General features: G+C 44.6%; 2 protein-coding genes across 2 annotated transcripts in view; one reads left to right on the forward strand and one right to left on the reverse strand.

Annotated features, from left to right (window-relative positions):
* Positions 1-12,503, forward strand: part of LOC126419809 (basic salivary proline-rich protein 2-like) — a 47,980-nt gene extending 35,477 nt beyond the window's left edge. Inside the window, exons 2-4 of the mRNA XM_050086992.1 lie at positions 1,946-2,096; positions 4,599-4,866; positions 11,285-12,503. Coding sequence (XP_049942949.1) covers positions 1,946-2,096; positions 4,599-4,866; positions 11,285-11,551 — 686 coding nt within the window. The 3' untranslated portion in view covers positions 11,552-12,503. The remainder of the gene's footprint in view (positions 1-1,945; positions 2,097-4,598; positions 4,867-11,284) is intronic.
* Positions 1-27,588, reverse strand: part of LOC126419652 (uncharacterized) — a 626,964-nt gene that overhangs the window by 567,227 nt on the left and 32,149 nt on the right. The gene's annotated exons all lie outside the window — the stretch shown is intronic.

Raw genomic sequence — 27,588 nt, forward strand, 5'->3', positions numbered from 1 at the left:
TGTTAAATTGCCGATGAAAATTACATTTACATCGTTTGGTTTGCAGATGACAAGCTGTCAGCGCAGGACACTATAGAGTTCGTCCTGTAAAACCACATAATGTACACTGCAGCGGCAAAGAAACTGGAATAGACACACGTATTCAAATACAGAGACATGTAAACAGGCAGGATACGGCGCTGCGGTTGGCAACGCCTATATAAGACAACAAGTGTCTGGCGCAGTTGTTAGATCGGTTACTCTGCAACAATGGCAGGTTGTCAAGATTTAAGTGAGTTTCAACGTGGTGTTATAATCGGCGCACGAACGGTGAGACACAGCATCCCCGAGGTAGCGATGAAGTTGGGATTTCCCATACGATCATTTCACGAGTGTACCGTGAGTATCAGGAATCCGGTAGAACATAAAATCTTTGACATCGCTGCGGCCGGAAAAAGATCCTGCAAGAACTGGACCAACGATGACTGAAGAGAATTGTTTAACATGACGAAATGCAACCCTTCCGCAAATTGCTGCGGATTCCACTGCTGAGCCATCAGCGAGTGTTAGCTTGCGAACTATTCAACGAAACATCATCGATATTGGCTTTCGGAGCCGAAGGCCCACTCGTGTACCCTTGATGACTGCAGAACACAAAGCTTTACGCCTCGCCTACGCCCGTCAACACCGACATCGGACTGTTGATGACTAGAGACATGTTGACTGGTCGGACGAGTCTCGCTTCAGTGGCTCCATAACGGTGCGAGGCGTGTGTAATTGGAGTGATATGGGACCCCTGATACGTCTAGATACGACTCTGTGAGGTGACACGTACGTAAGCGTCCATCTGATCACCTGCATCCATTCATGTCCATTGTGCATTCCGACGGACTTGGGCAATTCCAGTAGGACAATGGGCAGAAGAGATCTTCACTCCCTCGTACTCTTACGGATTTATGGACAACCCTGCAGGATCCATGGTGTGAATTCCCTCCACCAGCTTGAACAGTACGGTGCTGACATGCAGGGTCCATTGATTCATGAGGTTGTCTCCATACCCGTACGCGTCCATCCGCTCGATACAATTTGAAACGAGACTCGTCCGACCAGGCAACATGTTTCCAGTCAGCAACAGTCCAATATCGGTGTTGATGGGCCTAGGGGAGGCGTAAAGCTTTGTGTTATGCAGTCATCAAGGGCACACGAGTGGGCCTTCGGCTCCGCCGGCCGGAGTGGGCGAGCGGTTCTAGGCGCTACAGTCTGGAACCGCGCGACCGCTACGGTCCGAGGTTCGAATCCTGCCTCGGGCATGGATGTGTGTGATGTCCTTAGGTTAGTTAGGTTTAAGTAGTTCTAAGTTCTAGGGGACCGATGACCACAGAAGTTAAATCCCATAGTGCTCAGAGGCATTTTTGAACCTTCGGCTCCGAAAGCCCATATCGATGATGTTTCGTTGAATATTTCGCACGCTGACATTTGTTGACGGCTCAGCACTGAAATCTGCAGCAATTTGCGGAAAGGTTGCACTTCTGTGACGCTCAACGATTCCCTTCACTCATTGTTGGTTCGGTTTTGGAGGATCTTTTTCCGGCCGCAGCGGATTCGGAGATTTAATGTTTTACACGATTCCTGATATTCACGGTACACTCGTGAAATGATCGTACGGGAAAATCCCCACTTCATCCCTACCTCGAGGATGCTGTGCCTGTTCGCTAATGCGCCGACTATAACACCATGTTCAAACTCAATTAAATCTTAATAACCTGCCATTGTAGCTGCAGTAAACTATCTAACGACTGCGCCAGACACTTGTTGTCTTATATAGGCGTTGTCGACAGCAACGCCGAACTCCACCTGTTTACTTATCTCTGTATTTGAATACGCGTGCCTGTACCAGTTTCTTTTGCGCTTCATTGTAGGTATGTGTGGGCAGCTGATAAACGCCGTGCTGGTTGGTGTGTTTCAGGTGTAACGTTGTGCCTGACTTCGCTGCTGGCGTCATCCATAGCAGGCGAGGACGGCCGCTGGGTGTGGGGTAGCAGCGGCCGCAGCTTCGTCTCCGATCGAGACCCCTACTACAACAGGGACCGCTACCCGCCCGTCACCGGCAGCTACAGGTGGGACTGCAGTCGCAGCGCCGAGCTCTCACGTTATCCTGTCACGTCCTCTTCCCCTTCCTTTACCCCATGGTATCACTGGTCTGTATTTAGCTTTTTTTTCTGAAGTCAAGACCTTTGTAACTGACCTTAAACATCGTAACAGGCCTCGCACTGGACGTACTTATTACAGTTTACTGACTTCGACTCTGTTGTCATTAAAAAAAAATAGCTAAAAGGCATAATGCAAAGTTTATACAAAACATGAAGAAAGGTAAAACTGTAAACCGGAAACTTTTCTGGACTGGAGTCTGTCTTAAATACGACAATACTAGGGCTCATGGAATTTGAGAACACAACTTACACTACTGGCCATTAAAATTGCTACACCAAGAAGAAATGCAGATGATAAACGGAACAAATGTATTATACTTGAACTGACATGTGATTACATTTTCACGCAATTTGGGTGCATAGATCCTGAGAAATCAGTGCCCAGAAGAACCACCTCTGGCCGTAATAACGGCCTTGATATGCCTGAGCGTTGGGTCAAACAGAGTTTGGATGGCGTGTACAGGTACAGCTGCCCATGCAGCTTCAACACGATACCACAGTTCATCAAGAGTAGTGACTGGCGTATTGTGACGAGCCACTTGCTCGGCCGACATTCAGCAGACGTTTTCAATTGTTGAGAGATCTGGAGAATCTCCTGGCCAGGGCAGCTGTCGAACATTTTCTGTATCCAGAAAGGCCCGTACACGACCTGCGACATGCGGTCGTGCATTATCCTGCTGAAATGTAGGTTTTTTTCAGGGATCGAATGAAGGGCAGAGCCACGGGTCGTAACACATCTGAAATGTAACGTCCACTGTTCAAAGTGCCATCAATGCGAACAAGAGGTGACCGAGACGTGTAATCAATGGCACCCCATACCATCACGCCGGGTGATACGCCAGTATGGCCATGACGAATACACGCTTCCAATGTGCGTTCACCGCGATGTCGCCAAACACGGATGCGACCATCATGATGCTGTGAACAGAACCTGAATTCATCCTTCAAAATGACGTTTTGCCATTCGTGCACCCAGGTTCGTCGTTGAGTACACCATCGCAGGTGCTCCTGTCTCTGATGCAGCGTCGAGGGTAACCGCAGCCATGGTCTCCGAGCTGATAGTCCATGCTGCCGGAGGCGTCGTTGAACTGTTCGTGCAGATGGTTGTTGTCTTGCAAACGTCCCCATCTGTTGCCTCTGGGACCGAGACGTGGCTGCACGATCCGTTACAGCCATGCGGCTAAGATGGCTGTCATCTCGACCGCTAGTGATACGAGGCCGTTGGGATCCAGCACGGAGTTCCTTATTACCCTCCTGAACCCACCGTTTCCATATTCTGCTAACAGTCATTGGATCTCGACCAACCGAGCAGCAATGTCGCGATACGATAAACCACAATCGCGATAGGGTACACTCCGACCTTTATCAAAGTCGGAAACGTGATGGTACGCATTTCTCCTCCTTACACGAGGCATCACAACAACGTTTGACCAGGCAACGCCGGTCAACTGCTGTTTGTGTATGAGAAATCGGTTGGAAACGTTCCTCATGACAGCACGTTGTAGGTGTCGCCACCGGCGCCAACCTTGTGTGAATGCTCTGAAAAGCTTATCATTTACATATCACAGCATCTTCTTCCTGTCGGTTAAATTTCGCGTCTGTAGCACGTTATCTTCGTGGTGTAGCAATTTTAATGGCCAGTAGTGTAGTTACACTGCCTGGACAAACATTTAATTTCTTGTTTGACTGTTTCCCTTGTAACTTCTAATTCCCTTTTAGGACGGAATAGACGCTTACTCAACATACCAATAAACGGGACACAGCGTACCCTCTACAAAAGAATGAAAGGTAATTCCTAAAGAAGATGTATTTAGTAGGAAGCAGATGGGAAAAATCTAGCTGAAAAAGACTGCGTGACAGAAAAAATAGACGAAAGAATTAAGACGGCGCGTGATGCTTTCGGCAAAGTCAACGATTTTTCAGAAGCAAGCTTCCACTGTGTCTCTAATGGCAAGTATGCCATCAGCGTGGGGTCCAGTTCTGCCTTGTAACAGTGAGACACGAATTTTTATTGTGAAAACGATTTATAAATTGAGGGTTGTTGAGCAAGCAGAGCATTCGGGAGGACGGCGGTTCAATCCCGTCTCCAGCCATCCTGATTTAGGTTTTCCGTGATTTCCCTAAATCGTTTCAGGCAAATGCCGGGATGGTTCCTTTGAAAGGGCACGGCCGATTTCCTTCCCCATCCTTCCCTAACCCGAGCTTACGCTCCGTCTCTAATGACCTCGTTGTCGACGGGACGCTAAAACAACACTAACCTAACCTAACCTAACCTGAGCAAGCAGTGGAGAGACGAGCGGTGAGAATTAATGGGAGACAGGAAAACAAATAAAACTGAAGCAGTGAACATAAGTTAAGCGGGGTAGATGTAAACAAAAGTGTTCCTGAATTTGTGCTGCGTTGCCGCAGGCCCCCGCCGCCCATCTACGAGCCGGAGCCGGGGCCAGACCCTTCGCGGCCGCCGCCCCCGCCGCCGCCTCCACCACCCCCGTACGGTAGGCCCGACTTCCGGCCACGGCCCCCTGGTGGCCCGCCCCCACCGCCCCCGGGTACGCCCGTGCTGACGGGCCCCGTGCCATCCTGGGAACAGCGGCCCACGCCCCCTGGTGGCTTCAAGTCGTACGACCGCTGCAAGTGCGCCCACTCCTTCAACTGCAACTCGCCTGGCATTGTCTTCGTAAGTACCGCCGCCTCGTAGCATAGGAAAAGGCCAGTGCTAAATAAAAGTGGAAAGTGTGTGTGTGTGTGTGTGTGTGTGTGTGTGTGTGTGACAGAGAGAAAGGGGGAGAAGGGGAGAGAGAGAGAGAGAGAAAGAGAGAGACTATCCACAGTGGATCAAAAGCAGTGATACACTATCTCATCCAAAGTATTGGGACAGTTGGATTGGTTGGTTGATTTGAGGGAGGACCAAACAGCGAGGTCATTGGTCCCAGCAGATTAGGGAAGGATGGGGAAGGAAGTCGAAGTCCAATGTGCTAACCACTGCGCCAACTCACATGGTTTGGGATGTTATGAGTGGGCATTAATAGGGTATGTGTCCAACCTTCGCCTTTCCAAGATGGCTTGAAATTTGTTGAGGAAGCTGCCTGGTGAACGAATGGCAGCCCATTCCGCCTCAACAGCCGCAATGTGGCAAGGTGTCTAATGAGCAAGGTGTCGGATCCGGAGCGAAGTTGACGTATCCCAAAAGTGTTCCATTGGTCAGAAAAGTCCATTTCAGGGACGTTATTGTCCACAAACCATTGTGTCACAGGTGCTGCTTTATGACAGGGTCCATTGTCATGATCATACTGAAATGAAATGATCGAATGGCATTGTTGGCCGGGAGGCCCCATGCGGGGGAGTTCGGCCGCCGTATTGTAAGTCCTTTTTAGTTGAGGCCATTTCGTCGATGATGATGAAGGACACACAACACCCAGTCATCTCGAGGCAGAGAAAATCCCTGACCCCGCCGAGAATCGAACCCGGGAACGCTACCGCAAGACCACGAGCTAACAGTCATCGTATCCGAACTGTTCTCCTATAGTGCACAGACATAATGCTGTAAAACACGTTCACATCCTTCCGCATATAGGCCGGCCGGGGTGGCCGAGCGGTTCTAGGCGCTACAGTCTGGAACCGCCCTACCACTACGGTCGCGGGTTCGAATCCTGCCTCGGGCATGGATGTGTGTGATGTCCTTGGGTTAGTTAGGTTTAAGTAGTTCTAAGTTCTAGGGAACTGATGACCTCAGAAGTTAAGTACCATAGTGCTCAGAGCCATTTGAACCATTTTTTGAACCGCATGTAGTGTTTTCTTAAGCGCAATAAGGGGACCACACCCTAACCACGAGAAACAACCCCCTATTTTAACACCACCTTCTCCGTACTTCAGTGTTGACACTTCACATGATGGCAGACAACGTCCTCCAGATATTCGCCAAACCCTAACTCTCCGATCGCGCTGCAGTAAGGTATAAAGTGATTCATCACTCCAAATGACTTGTTTCCACTCATCTAGTATCCACTGGTGTCACTCTTTACACCACCTCAAGCTTCGCCCAACACTGACTTTAGAAATGTGTGGTTTATGAGCAGCGGCTCGACCATTGTACCCCATTGTGTTTAAGTCCCCACACACAGTCATTGTGTTTTCTGGACTGCTGCTAGCACTTTAGAACTAACGAATGATTCCTTCAGCTTATTTCATTTGATTTTTTTTAAACCACCCCCAACAGTGCTCGACAATCTCTGCCTGTCAGTACAGTCTTGGTTTATCTTCGGTTGTCCATTTTCATTTCCGCTTCATAATCAAATGACCGTCGACATGGACAGCTTTAGAAGGGTTTAAATGTCCCTGATCGATTTGTTACTCAGGTCATATCCAATGACTAATCGATGTTGGAAGTTAGTGAGTTCTCCTGATCGACCCGTTCTATTGTTACTGCTTCTCTACCGAGAACACGACAGTACCGACTGGTAGATGCACGAAGTGATCACGTCATGCTCATTGGATCATCTTATTGTGGTTCCGACAATGACTAGACGCAGATAGATTTTATCCGATTTCCTTTTGCCAAGGGGCCTGATGACTACGTCACGTAACACCGAAATCGGTAGCTTAGTAAAGAGTTCAAAGTTTATGGCTGAAGGTGTTCTACTGTTTGACCAACCCATGACCAACCGAAATCGCAGTCACCATCTTCAACAAAGATGAACATTCAAAGATACAACTTAATTTAGGTTTCCTAAAGTTTGTCTGAATCACTAAATTCTTTCAAGAAGCCTGTAGTGGACTTCTTTCCCCAATTAGTGAGTACCCTGTTTCTAATGACCAAGGTGTCACCATGACGTTAGACTAACCTTCCCTCCACACAAACTGTGCTGTAAAACAGGCACTCATATTTTGTTGTTTTGAACTGTATTGTAAAAACCGTGGTGTTTCGTACTTTGGATTGCTGTGTTCCACCTGTTCTTTCGATGTCATCAGACCATCCTCCTTTTTTTCCCCGCCACGCCTTCAGTCCCGTGCCAATGTATTCGTCTATCTTGCTTGCAACCAACTTCTCAGTTATTTGTTGAATATATTACAGTTTTTCTCTTTCCCTACAATTTTTATTATCTACGACTCACTCTAGTACCTTGGAAATACCTCCTTTTTGTCCCTGTTACAATATGTTCCTTTCTTCGTCGATTCTGCGGAGAACCATCTTATTTCTGATTAGTCCACCTCCTTCTATAGGACCACATCTCAAATGCTACTATGTTCTTCTTTTCCGGTTTTTCTCACAGTTCATGATTCACTTCCATACAGTGCAATACTCGAAATGTACATTCTCATAATTTTTTCCCTAAATCGTCCGCAGTTCGTGGTTGTGCGGTAGCGTTCTCGCTTCCCGCGCCCGAGTTCCCGGGTTCGATTCCCGGCGGGGTCAGGGATTTTCTCTGCGTCGTGATGACTGGGTGTTGTGTGCTGTCCTTAGGTTAGTTAGGTTTAAGTAGTTCTAAGTTCTAGGGGACTGATGACCATAGATGTTAAGTCCCATAGTGCTCAGAGCCATTTTCCCTAAATCAAGAGTGATGTTTGGTAGTTGCAGACATCTTTTTCCCAGGAATATCCTAGTTTTCTATAATGCAGTGGTTTATAATGTCTTCTGCATCATCATATCATTGATAATTACTGATTCTTCCGCCTTTTAGTATCAGTTTCCCACCACAACGGCAAGAGCGTGTCCCGAAACTCTGTCCATTCCTCTGTCCTCCTTGACAGTTCAAATTGGCGGAACGAGAGTGACTTCTTGTACAGGAGGTCTCCGGCTGCCATTGCTATTGGTTTTTATTCATAATGGAAGCCATGGGATAGAACTTGAGAACAAAGGCGTTTTTGATTAGTTGTCAAAGACGCTACTCCTACACCACAGTGATCCATCCTTTCATGTTGCCAATATTTGTTGATCTGGAGATGATTTAAAATCAAAAATAGTGCAAAATAAACGAGATATTAATATAACAGCTTGTGCCATTTCCTCCATTTTTCCTCCATTTACCTCTATTCTCTCACAATCTCTTCATTTCCACGATTGTTTTCCCACGGCTTTATCCTAGTTTCTCCAACCTGTCCCCCTGTAGGATACTCCTCCCTGTACACGCATTTCAGATAGTTATTCAGCTTTCATTTCCTCTCCCATTCTCTTAATATGCTCACACGACTTCAATTCATGCTCCTAAACCATCACACTCACTGATTTCCTCTGCCCAATCTCTTCTCGATTTTTTTCATTTATAACTCGATTTCTTCTGATCTTTCCTAATGTCTCCTCATAAACTTTATTTCTGTGGCAATAATTCTACGTACGTGTTCCCCTTGTAGTCTTAATGTCTCCGCACTATACGCTGTAATTAGTACCCAAATAATTGCATTGTAAATCTGCATTTTAGTTTTCGTACTTATCGCTCCCTTTCCTACTGTTGTGTCATTCATGTGATAGGACGCTGAGACTACTTCCGTTGTTATATTTAGCACGTCCTGTTCTGTTCTCCCGTCACTATTTACTGTGGTGATAAGACATTCAGAATTGCCTACTTTTGCAAGAGTCTTTCTATTACATAATATACTAAGTTCTTCTTTCTGTCTGTTGTATTCTGAAACTCCATTACTTTCTTTTACCTGTATTCACCATCATTTCCTTCCACTCCAGTTCTTCCACTATGGCCTAGTAAACTCTTTATGGTGTATCATCTGCATAGAGTAATATTTGCAGATAGACTGGTCGTAGCCTCCAAATTCCAGGCTTTGTTCAGTGAGTTCGTTGCTTGCAGTAGTACTGATTATACGCGACAAAATGATATTATTTGTCAAACAAGAAACCAGAGCCGGCCGGGTTGGCCGAGCGGTTCTAGGCGCTACAGTCTGGAACCGCGCGACCGCTGCGGTCGCAGGTTCGAATCCTGCCTCGGGCATGGATGTGTGTGATGTCCTTAGGTTAGTTAGGTTTAAGTAGTTCTAAGTTCTAGGGGACTGATGACCTAAAAATTAAGTCCCATAGTGCTCAGAGAGCCATTTGAATTTTGAAGAAACCAGATTCTAAGTTCCCACTGTATCCACTGTATCCATTCTGCATACAGTGTTATGGAAGGGCTTCCGTGGACTTTAAAATGATTGGTAAAAACATTGTACTATGTGAAGCTTTCAGAGGATGTCTGTGGTGTGCACTTCGCACAGAAATTGAGTCTTGTTTTGCAGTGTGCACGCGATAGAGCGAAAGAAAGAGAGACACTGGTTTCGGAACCTGGTTCCACAAACAGATTCAACTTGTCACGTTTAACCCAGTTAGAAATTGTCGCTAATGTTGTTGTTGTGGTCTTCATTCCTGAGACTGGTTTGATGCAGCTCTCCATGCTACTCTATCCTGTGCAAGCTTCTTCATCTCCCAGTACCTACTGCAACTTACATCCCTCTGAATCTGCTTAGTGTATTCATCTCTTGGTCTCCCTCTACGATTTTTACCCTCCACGCTGCCCTCAAATACTAAATTGGTGATCCCTTGATGCCTCAGAACATGTCCTACCAACTGATCCCATCTTCTAGTCAAGTTGTGCCACAAACTTCTCTTCCCACAAATCCTATTCAATACCTCCTCATTAGTTATGTGATCTACCCATCGAATCTTCAACATTCTTCTGTAGCACCACATTTCGAAAGATTCTATTCTCTTCTTGTCCAAACTGTTTATCGTCCATGTTTCACTTCCATACATGGCTACACTCCATACAAATACTTTCAGAAACGACTTCCTGACACTTAAATCTATACTTCATGTTAACAAATTTCTCTTCTTCAGAAACGCTTTCTTTGCCATTGCCAATCTAATTTTTTTTTTCTTCTCTACTTCGACCATCATCAGTTATTTTGGTCCCCAAATAGCAAAACTCATCTACTACTTTAAGTGTCTCATTTCCTAATCTAATTCCCTAAGTATCACCCGACTTAATTCCACTACATTCCATTATCCTCATTTTGCTTTTGTTGATGTTCATCTCATATCCTCCTTTCAAGACACTATCCATTCCGTTCGACTGCTCTTCCAAGTCCTTTGCTGTCTCTGACAGAATTACTATGTCATCGGTGAACCTCAAAGTTTTTATTTCTTCTCCATGGATTTTAATACCTACTCCGAATTTTTCTTTTGTTTCCTTTACTGCTTGCTCAATACACAGATTGAATAACATCGAGGAGAGGCTACAACTCTGTCTCACTCCCTTCCCAACCACTGCTTCCATTTCATGTCCCTCGACTCTTATAACTGCCAACTGCTTTCTGTACAAATTGTAAATAGCCTTTCGCTCCCTGTATTTTACCCCTGTCATCTTCAGAATTTGAAAGAGAGCATTCCAGTCAACACTGTCAAAAGCTTTCTCCAAGTCTACAAATGCTAGAAACGTAGGTTTGCCTTTCCTTAATCTAGCTTCTAAGATAAGTCGTAGGGTCAGTATTACCTCACGTGTTCCAACATTTCTGTGGAATCCAAAATGATCTTCCCCGAGGTCTGCTTCTACTAGTGTATCCATTCGTCTGTAAAGAATTCGCGGTAGTATTTGGCAGCCGTGACTTATTAAACTGATAGTTCGGTAATTTTCACATCTGTCAACACCTGCTTTCCTTGGGATTGGAATTATTATATTCTTCTTGAAGTCTGAGGGTATTTCGTCTGTCTCATACGTCTTGCTCACCAGATGGTAGAGTTTTGTCAGGACTGGCTCTTCCAAGGCTGTCAGTAGTTCTAATGGAATGTTGTCTGCTCCTGGGGCCTTGTTTCGACTCAGGTCTTTCAGTGCTCTGTCAAACTCTTCACGCAGTATCATATCTCTCATTTCATATTCATCTACATCCTCTTCCATTTCCATAATATTGTCCTCAAGTTCATCGCCCTTGTATAGACCCTCAATATACTCCTTCCACCTTTTTGCTTTCCCTTCTTTGCTTAGAACTGTTTTTCCATCTGAGCTCCTGATCTTCATACAAGTGGTTCTCTTTTCTCCAAAGGTCTCTTTTCCTGTAGGCAGTATCTGTCTTACCCCAAGTGAGATAAGCTAATATTTTTGGTGTTGTCTGTACAGGGCAGCTGCGACGCTGGCAAGCAGTACTGCTGCTATGACCTGAAGCCCCAGGGCGAGGGCTTTGGCATCGACCGACCCTACGGCGGTGGCGGTGAAGGCCCCGTCACGTTCGGGGGTCGACCTGACGGTCGTCGAGACATTCCAGAAGTGCTGGTGGGTCCCGGCGGGCCCACAGGGATCATCGGCGGCCGACCGAGGCCGGAGTATTACGACGACGACGACTATGACGGGTTCGGCAGGTCCGCCAAGAAGGACAAGAAGCTCTGAAGCACCCACTTGCTGAGAGCGACCAGCGACTCGTCCACAGCGTGTGCCGCCCCTAGCAGTCTCATCCGTCTCCCAGGCTGCCAGAACACCTGTCACTTGAATGAAATCACCAATGCATCTTAGTCAAATGTACATTTCATGCTCCAAAGTTCGTGTAAGGTAAACACAGCTTCGTGATTCACGCTTGAGAAAGTCCAGTGGTGGGACAGGCTGCCATCCACTTGGCGGTCCTTCTCTGACCCACAGTTCTAACAGTGTTGCCAGTTTTACCGAGAAACTCACGATCTTGAGAATGCGCTAGCGAGTGCCTGCCGTATCGCAGTGCTGCTTTCCTCCACCCGTAAACATTGTTCACGAAGTTATTTTAATCAACTTAATACCTCCCTTGTATGTAATTCATCCGTGGTTCTAATAATCAAGACATCACCCTGGCAGTGAAGGAAATATGTTACATATCCATCTGATAATAGGGGACATTTTAGTGACAACAGCTTTTTAGTAACAGTTGTCTGACTGTTCAGTGATTGTCATCACAGCAGGTTATGGTACAACAGTTTCCACCTCTTTTTCTTTTTATTGTTGCGTGTGTGTATGTGTGCAACTTTCAAATGTATTAGGACGAATAAGAATCAGGCTGAAAACTCAGTCTCCATCCACAAAGTATTTTGATTCGAGACATCAATGGATCTTGATAAGATCCAAATCAGTCCATTTCAAGCCATTTCATTGTGCTTCCAATGTGTAATCAGAAGAGCTGCTCTAATGTACTTTGCACCCTCTTCATCTCGCGTACATAACGAACAAAGAACACAGAATTTCTTCTTCAAGTCACGTCAAGAGATTTCATTCAGTGTAAGGGACTCACAAGGGTCCAATAGGCGAAAGCTACCTTAAATGTAAACTGTACATTGTGTATATTAGTATTAAAGGTATCTTTCTTCTTGTAAGTCAACCTGAGAAGAATGTGCATTATTTATTCTTAAATATTCTAAATAAATAAGTAAATACAAAGATAGATTTGTCTGATTTTCCACACCTACTTATTATCTCTGACCTTTTGCTGACGGAGAAACTACAAAAAGGAAAAAAAGAACTGTTAGTGCAGAGGTATGTTTCAGTCACTGATATTTTGCTGCTTCAGAAAGTGTTGCAACATATGTTTGAAACCAACAGTTGAAACTTAAAATTCTACGTAGTAGCGGGTGGTTGTAATTAAACTGACTGTGTGTGGGCTGCAGTGCGGGCTGTATACATTACAGGATGCCGAAACATCGTAGGCGTGTTCATTAATCAGTGCACTAGTTCCACTTTCTGCCACCCGGTGAAAATATGGCATTGTAAGCAGTCATAGTGTGGTGAGGATGCAGGAAAAGGGGAGGAACGATCAAACACCGATAACGGTGGTCTGGCACGTAATTAGGACATGGTCACAAGTTATAACACGTGTTCAGTATGATATCCCGACTCAGCAACATGCTGCATCCGTAACAAGGGATGGACGACAGTTGCTCGTAGCATATCCATTGTAATCAGAGCGATATGTAGTCGTATGGTAGCTTTCATATCAGGAAGAGTCTGAATATGTCCCTGATTGACGCGATCTTTCAGATATCCCTACAACCAGAAGTCACATGGATCTGGCTCGGGGAATCTGAAAGACCAGACATACTGAAATTACCTAGAGATGAAGCTGTCGTTACCGAAGGTTTCTCGAAGCAGATCTTCCACCTGGCGAGCGATATATGCTGTCGCACAATATTGCCTAAAACAAGTGATGCGGACACAATTGCATTCTTGCAAATCTGGAATCACATGTTGCACAAGGAGCCCTTATAACTTGCGGATGTCACTGTACACCTACCAGGTACGCGAGCTGTGCTCGAAGAAAAACGAACTGAAGGAGGTTGTGGCACACATCACACAGTCATATAAGCTGAGCGCAGTGGGTACTCCTGCACAGCGTGTGGTAGAGCAGAACCCCAATGTGACAGTTCTGTGCATTCACGCCACTGAGCAGAGTAAAATGTGCCTCTTCTGTTCAAAGAATATTTTCTAGCCGCATTTCATCCATTTCCATGCGTGCCAAAAAACGAGGGGCAAAGTCATGGCTCTGTAGCCTATCTTAGAGTTCCATTCGGTGCACATTCTTAATCTTGTATTGTAGGGGTACCAGGGTAAAACGCACCGCAAAATCTTTTGAACTGTTAACTAGGGGAGAGACAATTCCCGTGACACAGCTCGATGTCTGGCTGCAGAATTTGATGCATGCGCGGCACGGTTGGTTATAGCTACAGCAACTTTATCAACAACTGTCATGGGAATTGGAAACCTCCCTCTCCCTGCTACAAGCCACCTAGCGCTATACCACCTACTGCACTCCCCTGACTTAAGCCCTCGTAAATTCAAGTCGATTTCTAAACTAAAGGAAACACTTTACGGCATTCACTTCAGAACTGCTACAAATTCGTCGGGCAATAGACCGCGCCGCTCGAACAGTCAACACAACTGGCACTTCTAAGAGTATCCTACGACTTCCACATCGCTGGCAACGGGTTATACACAATGATGGTGACTACTTTGAAGGTCAGTAAAATTTTGAAACACGTCACTATTTTGTACGAGCTGTAAAAAAAAGTTGCCACTATTAAAGTTACAACTCTCGTATAATAATGACAAAGATGCCTGCCGTATATTGGGTCTCAAGTACACTGATGTGCAAAACTTAAGGATGTCAATAACTTTTGTAAGATGTGTCACTGCCAAGTAACATAACTCGATGAAACTTTGACTACACATAGAAAGAACTGCTACAGTATGGTACAAAATGTAACTGAAATCAGACGAATAGAAATGACACTTTTATTCAAATACAATAAGCACTGAACTTACCGCGATTCCTGACGATCCTCTTCACATTACGAAAGGCAGGACATGGTTCTTAATACGGTGTGTGTTCACTACTGTCAGCCACGCATGCTCAGCAAAATGTTCCCAAGCTGGTCACAAGTTTCGTAAGGAGTTCGTGTGGTAGGGCGTTCCACTCATCCATCAGCGCGTTTGAAAACTGCTGGAACGTCGTTGGCGCATGTAGACGCGCTGTAATACGTGTCTCCACGCACCCCAAAGGTGCTCGGCGAGATTTAAATCTGCAGAATGGGCAGCCCTTTCCATTCGCAGAATATCATCTCCTTCGATGAGCTCCTCCACATGTGTTTACGTTTCGCACACCATTGTATTTCAATACCCACCACTGTCTCTTCACACACGCACTTTGTTTGGTAAGCGTGCACTACCGAATTTGCAGAGAGCTGCATACAAACAGTGTAAACACAGACATTTTTGTCAGGCGACAATGAGAGCTGAAGTTACGCTGTTAGCTGTCGCCACGCCGCTGTATGACAGTTTGCTTATTTTTCTGAAGTGAATGTTTACCAGCATGTTTATGTTGGCTCTGTTCTCAATCTGCCGTAATGGCTTCAGGCAATGGACGGACTACAGGCTGTATCTACATGTCCAAACATCCTTGACATCGTATAAGAAATCACACTGGATACCACAAGTGTGTCGTAACAGCTAAAAAAGACTTCTGCTGACGAAGTAAGCTTCAGTTACGCGTGCACTGACTACATTTGCGTTCGTCGGTATCAATCATAATTCATAATGGCCTGGGCGCTCAGAAATCTTGCGGGGCTTCTCCTTGCTTACACTTGCTAATGGCTACATTTTTCTTTCGATAGAAGCTTAGTTGTACGTATTCTTTCTACTCTAACGATATTACACAGAAATGTAAAACATCAAGAATGATCTCCTCCTATACAGAACAGAAAGTAGTTATCTCAAAGTAATTCATAAATGCCCGAGTACACTCGTGCTCATAAATTAAGGATAATGCTGATACATCGTGAAACAACGCTCTGGTGGGCGGTTTGCGGGTTTAAATCACCTCGGGGTATGATTATGCGGTGCATTTGACCTGCGGTCGTCGCACGGTGGCACTGGCAGCAGTCCACATACGCAGAGGTGTGTTGGTGCATGTCAGAGTACGGTGCAGCGAGTAAGTGTGCATACAGGGTTTATTCGCTCGTAGACCTGAAAGGTGCATTCCACTGACCCCTGGTGACAGGAGAGCCCGTAAAGCCTGGTCTCAAGAACACAGTACATGGTCATTGGAACAGTGGTCCCAGGTTATTTCACGGACGAGTCCAGGTATTGTCTGAACAGTGATTCTCGCCGGGTTTTCAACTGGCGTGAACCAGGAACCAGATACCAACCCCTGAATGTTCTTGAAAGGGACCTGTATGGAGGTCGTGGTTTAGTGGTGTGGTCTGGGATTATGATTGGTGCACGCAAACCCCTGCATGTCTTTGACAGAGGAACTGTAACAGGTCAGATGTGTCGGGACGTCATTTTGCACCAGTATGTCCGCCTTTTCAGGGGTGCAGTGGATCCCACCTTCCTCCTGATGGAAGATAACGCACGGCCCCACCGAGCTGCCGTCGTGGAGGAGTACCTTGAAGCAGAAGATATCAAAAAATGGGTTCAAATGGCTCTGAGCACTATGGGACTCAACTGCTGAGGTCATTAGTCCCCTAGAACTTAGAACTAGTTAAACCTAACTAGCCTAAGGACATCACAAACATCCATGCCCGAGGCAGGATTCGAACCTGCGACCGTAGCGGTCTTGCGAGAAGATATCAGGCAAATGGAGTGGCCTGCCTGTTCTCCAGACCTAAACTGCATCGAGCACGTCTGGGATGTTGCCGGTCGACGAATCGCTGCACGTCTTCAAACGCCTACGACATTTCTGGAGCTCCGACAGGCACTGGTGCAAGTATGGGAGGCTCTACCCCAGAAGCTGCTCGACCACCCGATCCAGAGTATGCCCAATACGTTGTGAGGCTTTTGTACGTGAGCATGATCGTATCCCATATTGATTCGGGGTAGATGCGCAAGAAACAGTGGCGTTTTGCAGCACATGTGTTCCGGGACGGTTTTCTCAACTTATCACCAATACCGTGGACTTTGTCGTGTGTGTTCCCTATGTGCCTATGCTATTAGCGCCAGTTTTGTGTAGTGCCACGCTATGTGGCACCACATTCTGCAATTATCCTTAATTTATGAACATGAGTGTATGAAGCTATCCCTCTGTACATAGCTAAATGAACGCTGACACTCCTTACACAGGGGAATTATTGCAGTTTCGTCGTACAACAAACAAAATTGTTCAACGTGACCTCTTCCTCCATCCTTATCGTAGCTGCATTGCGTACCACCTGCCTCAGAAATATCCTCTGTATTGCGTTCTGTGTAACAGGCGGCTACAATACAAAGGGAGCAGTCGCAGCAGTCCAATGAGGGACAGATCTTAGGCGTACCCAAAGGTAAAGCTCCACGATGGGTTAATATGCGAAAACATGATGGCCAGGCAGTCCGTCCACCTTTTCAACAGCCAGCATTCTGTGCGTTAAGGTCTGTGCAGGCGTAGTGACTCAAACATGCAGGAGAGCCATCATGAATGAAGTAGAAATGGCAACCGTATGCTAGGGGCACGTGCCACAAGTAATCAAGATACATAGTAAACAGGAAATTTATTTACTTATGTCCAGTAATCGTGTTTAGAAGAATATGCTGTCCCAACAAACATCCACAAACAGACACTGAGCAGGTGAAAACAGGGGGATCCGTCGGCAGCATATCCGACCTACAGACGCTGGTTATGGAAACTGAAACGGATGCTTCGCATTTTATTGTACAAAACAGGGCGTGTTATTCACTTACACATAGTACAGTCATATTGTTTTGTATACAGTGATTACAAAAATGATTCTAGATCGCGGTTCCACGTGCGAAGCAGTACGCTATTGTCAGATGCGAATCGCCAACACGAATTATATGTTAGCAAAGGTCCGTCGACAGTAATCTGAAGTGCTAATGATGGAGTTGTTATTCAAAATGTAATTTGGAGATTAACAAAATACTACTTTCTTAAAAACAGCCGACCCCTTTTCAAGTAAGTAAATAACTGTTTAAGACACAACTACGAATGCATCACATAGCACACGTGCTGCACGTATTTACTTATTACTCCTTACTATAAAGTCTACGTTTTAATCACGCTATAAAAATGTTTAACTTATAAATAGGTTATTAAGATGTGAAGCCTAGTGTAAATTTGTATTTGGCAACCTCGTGGAGAGAATGATTTTAGTGGGGAAAATAGATACCGGTCGTGCATGTATTAACTGCCTAACTTTCATTGTTTAATATGGCAGGGCTAACCAGGTGAACAAAGAGCTATCTGGGAAATTCGAATGTGAGTTTAATGACCTATAACATTTGCTGGAGCCTCCAGGTTAAGGTATACAAATAAAGTTTTTGTTTATTTTTGACACAATCACTTTTTATGACACAATCATAATCGGTCTCGGCCGACAATGGTTACCTTCAGATGCTATGGGCGGGCATACGATGAACAAACGTTAATGCCTTGACAATTCAAGAATATTTGTTCACCATATGCCGCCCATAGCATCTGAATATGGCCATTGAGAGCTGAAATCAGTTATGATTGTGTCATTAAATGCGATCCTCTCAAAAATATAAATAAAACTTTATAACAAGCTGGAATGTCGTTGCCCTCCCTCCTCCCACGCACACACACACACACACACACACACACACACACACACACACAGAGAGAGAGAGAGAGAGAGAGAGAGAAAGAGAGAAGCTGGAGAGAAAGATACAGCGTAGCTAGGAACAGATATTCGACACGTAATTCAACGTAGGAAACAGGAATTAGAGTGGAATGCAAATGTCAGCAAAGAGCACGTCCACACCCCAGGAGGAAAAACGCAGCTGACATTCGACGAGGGGAGTCCAGTTCTTTTCGTCTATTCTTATTATAGCCGCCACACACCTCCAGCGTCTGATGAGGCGAGAGCAGAACACAACTGGAAACTGTAGCAGTTGATTTCAGTGCTAACGGGTGGGAAACTATTTTGGCTCTCGTGCTCTTTAGAGATCATGCCTCCCTTAGTAGCCTAATAAATCAAAGACTTTAACGTAACCTTAAGATGCTATAAGTCCGATTTCTGGTGATCTGCAGAGAAGGTTATCCCCCCATAATATCATGCAAATTTAAGGGAAATATAACGTCGCACAGCGGAAGAGTCTTATTGAAGGAAACTAAAAGAGATTGCTCAATCAAGCGATAAAATGCGAGTAACACACGATACATGATAATATTAATAAAGGGTCATCCATCTACAACAGAAAAAAGCAGTCAAGGTAACAATTTGGTTTGTTTATACAAAGCATCGGTATATGAATTACCAACTGAGATACATGTGAAAATTTAATAAATACACGAGGGATTGTAATTGTGAAATCTAAATTTGGCACAGGTGGATGAACATCGTAAAAGCATAATCGTGAAACTAATTTACAGATCTCACTAGGGGTAAGATAGATACTGCCTACAGGAAAATTAAAAAGATCTTTGGTGAAAAGAGATGATTTGTATGAATGTCAAGAGCTCAGATGGAAACCCAGTTCTAAGCAAAGAAGGGAAAGAAGAAAGGTGGAAGGGGTATTAGAGTGTCTATACAAGGGCGATGTACTTGAGGACAATATTACGGAAATGGAAGAGGATGTATATGAAGATGAAATGGAAGATTTGATACTGCCTGAAGAGTTTGACAGAGCACTGAGAGACCTGAGTCGAAATAAGGCCCCGGGAGCAGACAACGCTCCACTAGAACTACTGCGGCCTTGGGAGAGCCAGTCATGACAAAACTCTGTCATCTGGTGAGCTAGATGTATGAGACAGGCGAAATACTCTCAGTCTTCAAGAAGAATATGTTGTTGTTGTTGTGGTCTTCAGTCCTGAGACTGGTTTGATGCAGTTCTCCATGCTACTCTATCCTGTGCAAGCCTCTTCATCTCCCAGTATCTACTGCAACCTACATCCTTCTGAATCTGCTTAGTGTATTCGTCTCTTGGTCTCCCGCTACGATTTTTACCCTCCACGCTGCCCTCCAATACTAAACTGGTGATCCCTTGATGCCTCAGGACATGTCCTACCAACCGATCCCTTCTTCTAGTCAAGCTGTGCCACAAACATCTCTTCTCCCCAATCCTATTCAACACTTCCTCATTAGTTATGTGATCTACCCATCTAATCTTCAGCATTCTTCTGTAGCACCACATTTCGAAAGATTCTATTCTCTTCTTGTCCAAAATACTTATCGTCCATGTTTCACTTCCATACATGGCTACACTCCATAGAAATACTTTCAGAAACGACTTCCTGACATTTAAATCTATACTCGATGTTAACAAATTTCTCTTCTTCAGAAATGCTTTCCTTGCCATTGCCAGTCTACATTTTATATCCTCTCTAATTCGACCATCATCAGTTATTTTGCTCCCCAAATAGCAAAACTCCTTTACTACTTTAAGTGCCTCATTTCCTAATCTAATTCCCTCAGCATCACCCGACTTAATTCGACTACATTCCATTATCCTCGTTTTGCTTTTGTTGATGTTCATCTTATATCCTCCTTTCAAGACACTATCCATTCCGTTCAACTGCTCTTCCAAGTCCTTTGCTGTCTTTGACAGAATTACAATGTCATCGGCGAACCTCAAAGTTTTTATTTCTTCTCCATGAATTTCAACACCTACTCCGAATTTTTCTTTTATTTCCTTTACTGCTTGCTCAATATACAGATTGAATAACATCGGGGAGAGGCTACAACCCTGTCTCACTCCCTTCCCAACCACTGCTTCCATTTCATGTCCCTCGACTCTTATAACTGGCATCTGCTTTCTGTACAAACTGTAAATAGCTTTTCGCTCCCTGTATTTTACCCCTGCCACCTTCAGAATTTGAAAGAGAGTATTCCAGTCAACACTGTCAACAGCTTTCTCTAAGTCTACAAATGCTAGAAACGTAGGTTTGCCTTTCCTTAATCTAGCTCCTAAGATAAGTCGTAGGGTCAGTATTGCCTCACGTGTTCCGATATTTCTACGGAATCCAAACTGATCTTCCCCGGGGTCGGCTTCTACTAGTTTTTCCATTCGTCTGTAAAGAATTCGAGTTAGTATTTTGCAGCCGTGACTTATTAAACTGACAGTTCGGTAATTTTCACATCTGTCAACACCTGCTTTCTTTGGGATTGGAATTATTATATTCTTCTTGAAGTCTGAGGGTATTTCGCCTGTCTCATACATCTTGCTCACCAGATGGTAGAGTTTTGTCAGGATTGGCTCTCCCAAGGCTGTCAGTAGTTCTAATGGAATGTTGTCTACTCCCGGGGCTTTGTTTCGACTCAGGTCTTTCAGTGCTCTGTCGAACTCTTCACGAAGTATCATATCTCCCATTTCATCTTCATCTACATCCTCTTCCATTTCCAAAATATTGTCCTCAAGTACATCGCTCTTGTATAGACCCTCTATATACTCCTTCCACCTTTCTGCTTTCCCTTCTTTGCTTAGAACTGGGTTTCAATCAGAGCTCTTGATATTCATACAAGTGGTTCTCTTTTCTCCAAAAGTCTCTTTAATTTTCCTGTAGGCAGTATCTATCTGACCCCTAGTGAGATAACCCTCTACATCCTTGCATTTGTCCTCTAGCCATCCCTGCTTAGCCATTTTGCACTTCCTGTCGATCTCATTTTTGAGATGTTTGTATTCCTTTTTGTCTGGTCCATTTACTGCATTTTTATATTTTCTCCTTTCATCAATTAAATTCAATATTTCTTCTGTTACCCAAGGATTTCCACTAGCCCTCGTCTTTTTTTCTACTTGATCCTCTGCTGCCTTCACTACTTCATCTCTCAAACCTACCCATTCTTCTTCTACTGTATGTCTTTCCCCCATTCTTGTCAGTCGTTCCCTAATGCTCTCCCTGAAACTCTCTACAACCTCTAGTTCATAACCAATAGATTGTGGTCAGAGTCCACATCTGCCCCTGGAAATGTCTTACACTTTAAAACCTGGTTCCTAAATCTCTGTCTTACCATTATATAATCTATCTGATACCTTTTAGTATCTCCGGGATTCTTCCATGTATACAACCTTCTTTTATGATTCTTGAACCAAGTGTTAGTTATGATTAAGTTGTGCTCTGCGCAAAATTCTACCAGGCGGCTTCCTCTTTCATTTCTTAGCCCCAATCCATATTCACCTACTACGTTTCCTTCTCTCCCTTTTCCTACTGACGAATTCCAGTCACCCATGACTATTAAATTTTCGTCTCCCTTCACTATCTGAATAATTTCTTTTATTTCATCATACATTTCTTCAATTTCTTCGTCATCTGCAGAGCTAGTTGGCATATAAACTTGTGCTACTGTGGTAGGCGTGGGCCTCGAATCTATCTTGGCCACAATAATGCGTTCACTATGCTGTTTGTAGTAGCTTCCCCGCATTCCTATTTTCCTACTCATTATTAATCCTACTCCTGCATTACCCCTATTTGATTTTGTGTTTATAACCCTGTAGTCACCTGACCAGAAGTCTTGTTCCTCCTGCCACCGAACTTCACTAATTCCCAATATATCTAACTTCAACCTATCCATTTCCCTTTTTAAATTTTCTAACCTACCTGCCCGATTAAGGATCTGACATTCCACGCTCTGATCCGTAGAACGCCAGTTTTCTTTCTCCTGATAACGACATCCTCTTGAGTAGTCCCCGCCCGGAGATCCGAATGGGGGACTATTTTACCTCCGGAATATTTTACCCAAGAGGACGCCATCATCATTTAACCATACAGTACAGCTGCATGCTCTCGGGAAGAATTACGGCTATAGTTTCCCCTTGCTTTCAGCCGTTCGCAGTACCAGAACAGCAAGGCCGTTTTGGTTAGTGTTGCAAGGCCAGATTAGTCAATCATCCAGACTGTTGCCCCTGCAACTGCTGAAAAGGCTGCTGCCTCTCTTTAGGAACCACACGTTTGTCTGGCCTCTCAACAGATACCCCTCCGTTGTGGTTGTACCTACGATACGGCTATCTGTATCGCTGAGGCACGCAAGCCTCCCCACCAACGGCAAGGTCCATGGTTCGTGAGGGGGGGGGGGGGCAGGAAGAAGAATATAATAATTAAAATCCCAAAGAAAGCAGGCGTTGACAGATGTGAAAATTGCCAAACTATCAGTTTAATAAGCCACAGCTGCAAAATACTAACGCGAATTCTTTACAGACGAATGGAAAAGTCATTGATAAAGAATGGGATGTAGTTATTAATATGATCCAGGCATTCTTCCCGTGAATCAAATATTGAGTAAAGTAAATAGGGCGTGAACACCATGCGTAAGTGCAGCCTGCAGCAAGATTCGTGAAAACACGATCTATTCCAGAGCATTTGTTTCAGATAAAAAAGGGGACACTAATCACTACACCTGTGCACATGGAAACGCTATAGGTGGGCCAACAAGGAAAACTACAAGGTAAATGGCGAAGGTAACGGCGACGTAACATCGGTACACAAGATAAGATTGAAGGCAAAATTATTTATTCCTTAAAACATTGATATAGTGCATCTTTAGACTGCTGTTGCATGCTAACTATGTACAATTGCTTGTGAAATACTATACATTTCATAACAGACTAGCGTGCCCACTCGGTCCGCGGAGACAATTTCTATGGACCGTGGCCAAATTTTAATCACATGAGACAAAGAAAATTCACAAATACACAAAAATTACCAAGATCCGGAAAAGATTAGAAGCATACACACACAGTTGTAGGCACATAAACATTCACACTGAACCGAGGACACTTCAACATATGCAACTCCTTTGTGCTGCGTTCCTCTCACGGATCAAAGTCAAGACTGCATTCGGAATCAAACTGAAAGTCTACAAAAGCCTTGCATTCCCTGCTGCAACCCAGCAAATAAATCTTTATAAGACGAAATTCGAGACCAAAAGCTAAAAGCTCCCCTCTCTATGTGACAACGCGCCACGCGGTCAGTCCAACTCACCCTTCTTCGACTGGAGCACAGCTGTGTACGCTTCCCGTACCGGCGGCAGACTGCCTCCCGCTTCTCCAGCCTCTTCCATGCTCCGCGTGGACCGGAAAACCCCAGGATGCCATTTCCGCCACCAACCTAACGCAGGTGGATTTCTCTCAAGTAGCGGAAACCTCTTTGCCGACTTGACCACTACGAGAGTTGGCAATGAAAGGTGGCTACAGGACCCTTTGAATAGTTAACGTTCATTGGCTTCAGACTATTACATTCCACTTAAATCAGTAATTACACTGCGAATCAATCTGTCACCACATTTGAGATCTAACCTTGTTTCTTAAATCTCAGTTACACATAGCCGAAGCTCCGTGGAGCACTCAGTTGAGTACTCATAGGTCTTTACAAATCTTTGGACAATAAGTGAGTGAGATTAAATTCATGAAAAGACAAGTTACAGACAAATGTCACCAGATGGCTTCTGTCACAGACTCGGATGCCTCCCTTATAACGTCATGAAACGTTACCCAATCGTCACACTTTCTACCAGAGATACTGATGCACGGCCTGTTGCTAACACTCAGGTCACTGATACTGCTGTTCGCAATGGACGAGAAGCGGCAAGTGCTTCTGCTTTGTGCTGGGTACTTACGTACTTACCGACCTGTGGTGCAGCTTCTGTACTTGTGAGACTGCTGCTGAGTGATAATATGTTACGGAAAACATGGAAGAGAGACAATATTAGCTCCAAAACGTGTCGGTACCAGTCTTCTGGAGTTACCAGGAATATAAAGGAGAATGTAATGGCTGTTGTGTCTCTTAACAGGTACATGTAGCCAAAAGGAGATGGTACGATAAGGAGAGAATTGACGCAGTAGTTGGTATTTTATGTAAACACTAATACATCATCTGATCAAAACTATTCGGACAGCTATTAGTGGACATTAATTTGGGGTATGTTCACCCTCCCCCTTTATGACGGCATGACCTCTGCAGGGGACAGTTTCAACGAGGTGTCTGAAAGTGCATGGAGGAATGACAGCCAACTCTTTCTCAAGAGCCAAAACAAGAGTAGATAGTAACATTTGACGTTCAGTCTGGAACGAAGTCAACATTTTAACTCATTCCAGAGGTGTTCTATTGGGTCCAAGCCGGGACTTTGGGCAGGTCAATCCATTCCAGCAATGTTACTGTCCGCAAACCATTGCTTCAGAGGTGCTGCTTTATAGCAGGGTGCGTCGTCATGCTGAAACAAACACCCATCACTCCTAAACTGTTCCTTTATTGTACACAATGCACAAAGCTGTAAAACGTGTTCATATCACCTGCATTTAGCGTTTTCTTAAGCGCAATATGTGGCCACAAAGTAATCACGAAAAACCATCATGTTAATTAGCAAGTCCAATGTGACACTGGAGCTTTGTTTCATGAGGTTGGATTTCCTGTCTATGTCAGTGTCAACTCCGTCACTGCATGTGAGGACGGCTTTGGAGTAGGCAGGAGAGTGTGTCTCTGCTAGTTTTATTCAACTGGGTCAGCTGTTCCAAATCTTTCTTAGGCCAATACCCCTGAGTGCAATCAGACATTAACTAGTATCTCCGTGTTTCTTCCCCACCCCCGCCGTCTGGTACCCCCCCCCCCCCTCCCTCAGGTTATCACCAACTTAAGCACCTAACTAACTGTAGAATGAAAGGCTTTTCTTAGAACATTTCTATTCTTAAAATGATGAAAGATGAGTTATATTTAGTTTGTGTGTGTGTGTGTGTGTGTGTGTGTGTGTGTGTGTGTGTGTGTGTGTGTGGGAGGGGGGGTGGGAGGGGCGGAGGGGCGGAGGGTTAGATTAAATGGCAAAGCAATTCATGGTACATTGCAAGTGCTACCCGCAACTCCTTCTCAGATAAAATGCTAACTATTCACTGTGAGGGGAGACATTTGTTACAAAACATACTTCATCTGCTTTAGTCTCTTCACTTCGGCACTTCCTTGACCTGCACACTGCAACCCCATTAAAAATAAACGAACTTAACATGTAATCACTATGCTTAGTCTTCACAAGTCCTTACTTCCGAATTGGCACAAATTGGAAGACATTAGGCTGTTAATGCTTTGTATCAGACCACAACTATAATAGTAATTAATAATAATAATAATAATAATAATAATAATAATGTACACACAACTATAGATCTGTTTCGAAGCGAGTAATAAAATAATTTCTATACTACTGCGGGTACTATTTACTATTTGGAGAAGACATTTTCTTGAGATATTTAACATTTGTTACGTATATGTTTCACTTTTATCATCAGCGTTGTACGAGAGAAAGCACAACATTTGTGTGTCGCGAGTGAGCTATATGAGGAACCTGTAGCCTTCACTGCATTAATGCTACTAATCGAGAAAAATTAATAATCAGTATTAGCGTCTTATAAAACTGTGGTAATAATAACGATATTTTGAAAATAATTTAATTTCATGTCTGAAATAGAATAGAATGGTTGAAAATTTGATTTTACCCCTCAGGGGGTTATTGCCCCCACGTTGGGAACCACTAATCTAGGCAGAGTGTCTCTGCCTCTAAAACATAGTCTGCACAGCCATCTTTAAAGAGGAGGCTGTCCTGATATCACCCACTGCTTTTTTGAGGTGGGGGCGACGGGGTCTTCCAAGCTCTTGGGTTAACTATTCCATTGCAGTGACAACTCCAGGGCGGGCCCCAAGGAAAAAAGTGTATTCTTTTGTGAGAGCGTGGCCATGAGGCAAATTTGAACAAAACAGCTTTTCTTTCCTTTTAACGGTCGACGCCATTTTGGGACCCTTTTTAATAACATGCTTTGCAGGTATTACACATTTATTCTGGTCTTATCGTCTGATGGTCCCACACTTTCGCGATACTTAGGTGGGTCTAGAATCTGGAATTGATTTATTAGGCAAATACGCTTATTAATTTTTTAAATCACTTAATATGCATTCATGTTTGTGACCATTGGATTCGTAATTTCCCCTGCCGTGTGGATCTGCGAGTGGATTTTAATGTAATTCATCATATCTGTGCCGAGCACTGTTGGCAAGCTGGGTGCACTCAGCCCTTGTGAGACCAATTGTGGAGCTACTTGACTGAGCAGTAGCGGCTCTGGTCACGAAAGCTGACAACGGCTGGGACAGCAGTGTGCTGATTACATGTCCCACCATAACTGCATTCCGTGACGCCTATTGCTGAGAATGGCACGGTGGTTGGTCAGCACCATTGACCTTTCCGACGCCTGTTCGGTCAGAGTTTGAGTTTTTTTTTTTTTTTTAGTTATATCTGTACTCTCTCTTTCTGTGGGATGGATGCAGTGGCTACTAGCGCCTCTCCAGGTGTGTGGGAGGTATTATGTGGCATCGTCTTCTGAAACTGCCATGCAACATACACTGAAGAGCTAAAGATACTGGTACACCGGCGTAATATCGTGTAGAGCTTCCCGCGAGCAGGAAGAAGTGCTACAACACGACGTGGCACGGACTCGACTAATGTCTGAAGTAGTGCTGGAGGGAAGTGACACCATGAATCCTACAGGGGTGTCAGTAAATCCGTAAGAATACTAGGGAGTGGAGAACTCTTCCGAACAGCACATTGAAAGGCATCCCAGGTATGCTCAATAATATTTATGTCTGGTGAGTAACGTATCCAGCGGAAGTGTTTAAACTCAGAAGAGTGTTCCTGGAGCTACTCTGTAGCAATTCTGGACGTGTGGAGTGTCGCATTGTCCTACTGGAATTGACCAAGTCCGTCGGATTGCACTATGGACATTAATGGATGCAGGTGATCAGACAGGGTGCTTACGTACGTGTGACCTCTCAGAGTCGTATCTAGACGTATCAGGGGTCCCATATCACTCCAAGTGCACACGTTCCGCACCATTAAGGAGCCTCCACCAGCTTGAAGAGTCCTCTGCTGACATCCAGGGTCCATGAATTCATGAGGTTGTCCCCATACCCATACTTGTCCATCGTCCATCCAATTGAAACGAGACTCGTCCGACCAGGCAGCATGTTTCCAGTCATCAACAGTCCAATGTCG

Source organism: Schistocerca serialis, chromosome 9 (genome assembly GCF_023864345.2).
Source record: "Schistocerca serialis cubense isolate TAMUIC-IGC-003099 chromosome 9, iqSchSeri2.2, whole genome shotgun sequence".
In the NCBI taxonomy this organism is placed as follows: domain Eukaryota; kingdom Metazoa; phylum Arthropoda; class Insecta; order Orthoptera; family Acrididae; genus Schistocerca; species Schistocerca serialis.